The 7500-nt window shown below is 38.1% G+C and overlaps 1 protein-coding gene across 3 annotated transcripts in view; it reads right to left on the reverse strand.

Moving 5' to 3' along the window:
* Window positions 1-7500, reverse strand: part of LOC124950935 — a 26711-nt gene that overhangs the window by 10308 nt on the left and 8903 nt on the right. For all 3 annotated transcript variants that reach the window (XM_047498458.1, XM_047498457.1, XM_047498459.1), the window contains exon 2: window positions 1545-2062. In XM_047498458.1, the coding sequence (XP_047354414.1) occupies window positions 1545-2062 (518 nt within the window). The remainder of the gene's footprint in view (window positions 1-1544; window positions 2063-7500) is intronic.

Raw genomic sequence — 7500 nt, forward strand, 5'->3', positions numbered from 1 at the left:
CAATTACCGGCACTTAAGCAGCGATAATTAGACGTTTCGGAATTGGGTATCACGCTGACGAATCTTCAAAGAGGATAAAGGCGAAATAGGATAAAAAAGAAGAAAAGAAGAAAAGAATGAAAGAGAGAAAGAGAGAGCAAAAAGGATCGTATTTTCCACTTCTTTTTTTCCCTTCTTGATCAGAAAGGTTACGAGTAGCCATTGAGTTCGATTTAAAACAATGTTTTTCGAGATTTTTCTTAACGACGATAATAACGACAATTATGAGAACAACAAACGAGAGGAAAGATTTTTTTTTAATTCGTACATCTATGATCGGGAAAACTATTGTATGTTCGATCGTACGATTGCGATAGTACGAAAATGAAATGGAAAAGAAGGAGGAAGAAAAAAAGATAGAAAAATATACAGACAAATAGACGGACGGACAGAGAAAGAATGAGAGAGAGTGAGAGAGAGAGAGAGAAAGAGAAAGAGAGATAGCTAAAGGGCGTGGGTTGAGTTTTTGATGAAGTATCGGTGGTACGGGAGCAACCACACCACGGGAGCAATACTAGACGTCTTAACGGATGGCGAGCCGATATTTATTGCACCTTCGGGACATCCACACTGCCATGATATAACTAAATTCGCGTTTATGCCCTTCTCTACCTATCATTCTCTCTATCTTTCTCTATTTCTTTCTGTTTTGTTCTCTCTCTCTCTCTCTTTCTAAATATATATATATATATATATATATATATATATATATATATATATATGTTTGTTGTTCGTATAGGAATGAATTCGTGGTTATGGTCATTACGGGATCCCATTAAATCCTAAGCGTGAGAAAATAGGACCGGTCTCTATATAAAAGTAAATAGAAAGTAGGAGAAATCGTTCAGGGATCTATGCCAAGAGGAATTATTTAGAAATGTTTAGGGGATGAGTGACCCATAGGGCGATAGTACGTTTCGTGAGAAACAAAGAGAGAAAGGGGGAGGGGGGGCGGGGATAAATTCGAGATAAAATGATGAGTTCGTTAAACGAGATATTTTATCTTTATATTGTTCTCCTTTCCTCTTTTTACGGAACGAAAAAAGGAAGGGAAAAGGGAAAAAAGAGAGAAAATAGAGATCTCTTCCTAGATCTAATATTATGTCTTCTAGATTCCTCGTGTTTCATCATTCAACGTTTACCCGTAATGTTAAATCTTAACGATCAAATTCAATTGATTCTAAATCCGATACATTAAAAAACATCTGGTCGATGTTAAGTGATAAGATTAAAATAACGTATAAGAAAAAAAAGTGATAAGATTAAGAGTTGGATTTTAATCGTAATCTTGAAATGACCACCTAATAATACAATATATTAAACTTAACAATGATGATTGATCAAAAATATAAAACGAATTGTAATGATAAACGTTAATAGATTAATCGAAATCAAGGATTCTCCAATTCGGCTGACGAAACATACCAATAATAATGAAACGCGCATAATGACAATATTATTGTAATTAATATAGCCGTTTGAAGATAAAGACATTTCGGGCTAACCTTTGTTTTGGACGCCTGGAAATCGTCGGCTATATTTCTGAGGTTGGCTCCAATACTAATCCACCATTGTCCATTACGCAAAGCGTGACCAGGATGTTCACAACAAGTGCTGTCACCATTGCAAGCTGGCTCAAGCGTGAGCGATGTCTTTTTCGAAGGGACACGAACATTTATTGGTCTGCGTCTTCGTGGCCGTGGCCTTGGAGTTGGGACCGGTGCCCCTTCCTCATCCTCATTCTCATAATTGTTGTTTCTAGCAACATTAGCATATGAAGCAGCGGCTGCGGCGGCCGCAGCGGCGGCTACGTTGTTGGTGCCACTGCATTCTGGAAATTGAAAGGTAGCATCCCTCGTTGGACTGGTAGGCGCGGAAACCGTAACCTGTGGCGATGGAGGTGGCAATTGTTGCATCGCTGATGATACTAAATCTGGTAACGGTAATCCGGCAATGTCTTGATCCAACAGGACCAATCCGTGTTCTCGAGAACCTACTGTGTTCCCTTGACGACGAGGCTGATCTGTGAACACAAACGATACACAAACGTTTTTAATTTTATATATAAAGACGAAACGAACAATAGAAAATATTATTTTCATAAAATTACATAATAACGTCAATAATTTTTTTTTTTATACGATATCAAGATACATTTAAAGAAAAGTCATAAATACTGTTTTAACATTAACACGATGGAAGAAACGAAAAGATGCAATAAAGAGATTGATAAAGAATATTTGTCTATTATTAGTTTATCGTTTTTATTTATTTCACATACTCTCTCTCTCTCTCTCTCTCTCTCTCTCTCTCTCTCTCTCTCCCTCTCTCTCTTTCTCTCTATTTCTTTTTCTTCCTCAAGTGTAATCGCATACAAGAGAGAGAGAGAGAGAGAGACGAGAGTCGCTCGTGCCGGTTCTTCTTTTTTTTTGTGCAAAAAGAATGAAAAATAATAATAATAAAAAGGGTTTATCGGTGAGAGCTACATTGTAGCACGTCGGACGATCGTTCGACGTTGAAATTATGTCGTACGCTTAATGGAAAGGCGCGAGCGACCGCTATCGCGCTTATAAGGGTTTAACGTCAGCGTGTCACGCGTAACAAGGTAACGACGTGTCCGAGAATGGCGAGGAACGACATTGTTGGATAATGATCGTGTTTTAAGACTTACGAAGGGCGAACATACGGCCTTCGAGTTTCGACGTCCGCAATGCAACCCGAGCTCCTTATTACACGTTTCAAATAATTTTAAAATTGTCAACCAAAAGTGGTATTATTATTTCAAGTACTATCGCCTATGACTACGTATGTAGAAAGTACCGATAAGAAAATTTAATTAACACTATGTAACAACTTTGAGAAATCTTCGAAATAATATTTATCGATTTATCTTTGAAAAAAAATCAGTCAGTTTATCTCTCTCTCTCTCTCTCTCTCTCTCTCTCTCTCTCTCTCTTGCTTAAATCATACCAGCAGACTGCTTGACTCCAGTTTTAAAATACACATTACATATATTCACACACACACGCACAAATACACATACACACGCGTGCGTTCACATACATACATACATATATATATATATATATATATACACATATACACACACACATAAGTGTGTACATAAATGTCTTTTTTCTTCGTTTTTTTTTTTTTTTTATCTCGAACGACGTCACTATGAACGAATCACTCTTAAATATCGATATCGATATAGTTATTCATCGTGTTATAATTTCTTATCGAGTTTACACGAAAGATTACATTCGAAGATATTGATAATAAGGTAAAAGGAAACGAAATCTAAACCGTACAACAAACTTTACAAATGCAATAAGATCGTTCGAAGGTTCGTTCACGCCTCGGGCCCTCGGAAACATTTCAAAGTCCCACCTCGTTCTCCCTGACGTCGTCCCTCGCATGATATATGGTACCTATGCATATATATATATATATACATATATATATATATATACACCATGTATCTCTCTCTATATATGTACGTATATATATATATATATATATATATATATATATGTATATATGTATAGTATGTACTTACGTGGAGAGCGTGCGTGACAAAATAACAATAATCCAGCGCGCCTCCAAGTAGCATTGTTTCGCGAGGCGAGTCTATCGCTTTTTCTTTCTATCCATCTACATTATATCTATCCCTTTCTCTCTTTCTCTCTCTCTCTCTCTCTCTCTCTCTCTCTCTCCTCTCTCTCTCGCTCTCTCTCTGTCTTTTTCTCCCTCTCTTACTGGCGCGTGCGCTCGTTCGTTCGTCGTTCGCTCGCTCGCACGTGGTTGCATCCTTGACATTTCGAGTAAACGTCTCTCGTAAGATGACTCTTTCTCTCCCTCTGTCTCTTTCTCTCTTTCTCTAACGTGTTTTTTCTTTTACTTCACAACCCATCGAGCATGCTCGATCTTAGCATCCTCGCCTACACACGACGCTCGATCGAATCTCAACTTCTCTTTCTTCCTTCTCGTAAAATCCACGCTCGATAATATAACCACTTTCCACTGCTTGCAAAACGCGTTTAGCACATAAAAAAGATAGAAAAAGAGAGAGAAAGAGAGGGAGAGAGAGAAAGAAAAATAAATAAAGAAAGAGAGAGAGAGAGAGAGAGAGAGAGAGGATCTCTTCGTCCTCCCGCTGATCATCGTCCTCTTAACGTCGTTACTTTCTACCTATAGTACATATGTATGTATCTGTCTGCTGGTTTTTCCAAACAAAATGTCACTCGAAACGGTGATGGCGATGATGTTGATATTGGTGGTGGTAGTGATGATGATGATGATGATGATGGTGATGATGATGATGGTGGTGGTAGTAGTAGTGGTGGTGGTGGTGCTGGTGGTGATGGTGGTGGTGATGGTGGTGGTGGTGGTGATGTTGATGGTGGCGTACATTCGACGATTCGTTCCTTCTCCTTGTTGTTGTTGTTGCTGTTGCTCGTTGCTCGTTGCTCGAACGGTAAGACGCCCGTGAGAAACCCACGCGCGGACCTTTACCAAAAGAGATTTATATCGCCTCTGAATCCGATAATTCATTTGCCCGCCAAAGCGATTTCAATAAACGGCTTTCCTCTCTTATTTGCGTAATCTTAGTTACAAACCTTCACGATCCATCTAACGTATCTATATACATACACGCTTACATACATATAAATGTCGACTGAACGAAAAAAAAAACAAAGGAAGAATAAAAAACTTATGGCTTTCAACTAACAGAACGAGCGGTAGTATTCACGATTAAAACAAAAAAAAAAAAAATAAAAAAAAAAGAAAAAAAAAGAAAAGTAAAAAGATAAGAAGAAAGAAAAAACATATAAAAAAAAAAAAAAAAAAAAAGAAAAAACAAGGGAAAGGAAAATTTTCAATCTCTTTTCATGTTCGTTCGTTCGTTCGTTCTCGGGAAAAGAAGAGTATTACTTTATACAAAAAAGTAATGCTTTAATGCTTTATACAAAAAAAAAAGAGAAAAAAAAAGAAAAAAAAAGGAAAAAAGAAAAAAAAAGGAAAGAAAATATACATATATATATATATATATATATATATATATATGTATATATATATATAATAGTATATACGAGTCAATAAAATAAAGTAAACGAACGTTGAGTAATTAAGCTTTGTTCGACGTCGTTCGCGAAAATCGTAGGCGCTGAGAGAAACTTCGAAGTAAAGGGACGCATGTGTACTTCTACATATAAATTTCGACGCCGAGGACGAAGAGGAGAGGCGCGAGTGACTCGAGCAAAAAGTGCAACGCGCACGTGGCCGACACCCGCATGCACTCTCTCTCTCTCTCTCTCTCTCTCTCTCTCTCTCTCTCTCTCTCTCTCTCTCTCTATCTCTATCTATCTTTCTCTCTCGTGTGCTTTCCTTGGTGTATATATCTCGACGGAGTTATATGGATCCGCGGGAAGAGAGAAAGAGAGACCATGTGAGAAAAAGTGATAGAAAGAAAAAGGGAAGAGAGAGAGAGAAAGAGAGAATATATATACGCCGGTAACATATGCGAGCACGTGAGTCACATGGAGCGCACTTTGTACATAAGTGCAACGCAACTTGTTACAGTATATGTAACAACGACGGCAATAATACAACGAAAGGCGTACGATTGCATACATTTACAAACAATACATATATACATAACTATAGATGATATGTGTACGTACATTTGTGTGTATATGTCTGTACGTATGTACGTATGTACGAGTAATCGACAGTGAACGCTGAACCGCACAAAGAACCTCTCTCAAGGCCGCGTGCAGAGCTTGCTGCATGCTGCTACATGCTGCATGCTGTATGCTGCTGCTGCTGCTGCTGCTGCTGCTGCTGTTCCTGCTGCTGTTGCTGCTGCTACTGCTGTTACTACTCCTGCTCTTATTACTACGATACATACACGAATTATAAGTACATACATACACGTGTATATGTACATATATTCGTTTGTATGTGTATATATATATATATATATATACGTGTGTGTGTATATTATATACAGAGAGGGTAAGAGATATATACGAACGTGTAAAATACTCGCAATGCTTGGCCACTGCACCGTCCTCCTCTTCCTCCTTTACGGTGCATACGAATCTATACGTGCACTTCTGTTTTTACGTGTATGTGTGTGTATGTGTGTGTTCAGGCATATGTGTGTGCGTGCACACGCGTCGGCGTAAGCGCCGCTCGAGCGCGAATACTTTTTATCGCGACTCACATTCGCCACTTTTCCGTGACAATGAGAGACGTATATTACACGATAGATAGGCTACGATTTCAATTGCGTCGTTCCTCCTTCCGTTCATTCTGTCCTTCTCTTAACCACTCTTTCTTTCTCTCTTTCTCTCTTTTAAATCCCTATCTCCTCCTTCTTTCTATTCTCGTTATCGTCACGTATCGAAAATACGACTCTTACGAATGGCGATATTATTAACAAGACACGTGCTTACCAAGCGCCAGATCATTATTATAAATGTTCTTTTTTTTTTTTTTTTTTTTCCTTTCATTATGAATAAATCCAATCTTATTTATCTGAATAAGCAAAAGAATACAGAATTATCTCATTCCAATTGTTTCGATGGGATTACATTATTATCGTAAGTTTTATGAATTAGATTTATTATTAAGATTTCCGTGATCATTTCAATATTTCTAATCATTGTAAGACGAAAATTGTGAGATAAAAAGAGAACATTTAACGAGCTCGTGAGACGTAGCAAGACATAGCGAGATGAATTTTATGTCGGCTAAAAACAAAGAGAGAGAGACAGAGACAGAGAGAGAGAGAGAGAGAGAGAGAGAGACAGACAGAGAAAGAGAGAGAGAGAGAGAGAGAGAGAGAGAGAGAGAGAGAGCCAAAAACGAAGTAAACTGTCTGTCTCCGAGGCAAAGTATAATGCGAGCCATTGTCTCTGTTAATTCGTTGTCCGTTGTTGGCGGAGGGTCGAGGAAAAAAATGATATGTGCGCCATTCGGTACTCGGTGTGTCCCATCGAGCCCTTGGACAGCTGAGAGAACGTAAAAAAAAAAAAAAAAGAAAAAGAAAAAGAAAGAGCAGAAAAAAAACAAAGATAAAGAAAAAAGAAGAAAAAAAAAAGGAAAGAAAAAAAAGGATAAAACAAGCACGAACAGGTCCGAACGCGTTACGCTCGAGCACGTTGTTGTGTTGCGTTGTGTAGTGTAGTAGATTGCTGTCGTTGCACTTTCGAGTAGACTCGGGGCCATTGTCTTTCCTAACATCATGGAATTTTAACGACGTGTGTCATAGTATTAGTAGTAGTAGTGGTGGTAATAGTAGTAGTAGTTTAGTAGTAGTAGTAATAGTAGTAGTAGTAGTAGTAGTAATAGTAGTAGTAGTAGTAGTAGTAGTAGTAGTAGTGGTGGTGGTGGTGGTGGTGGTAGTAGTAGTGGTAGTTTAGTAATGGCAATAACAGTAGTATTAGTAGTAAT

The sequence above is a fragment of the Vespa velutina genome, chromosome 8 (assembly GCF_912470025.1).
Source record: "Vespa velutina chromosome 8, iVesVel2.1, whole genome shotgun sequence".
NCBI classification, from domain to species: domain Eukaryota; kingdom Metazoa; phylum Arthropoda; class Insecta; order Hymenoptera; family Vespidae; genus Vespa; species Vespa velutina.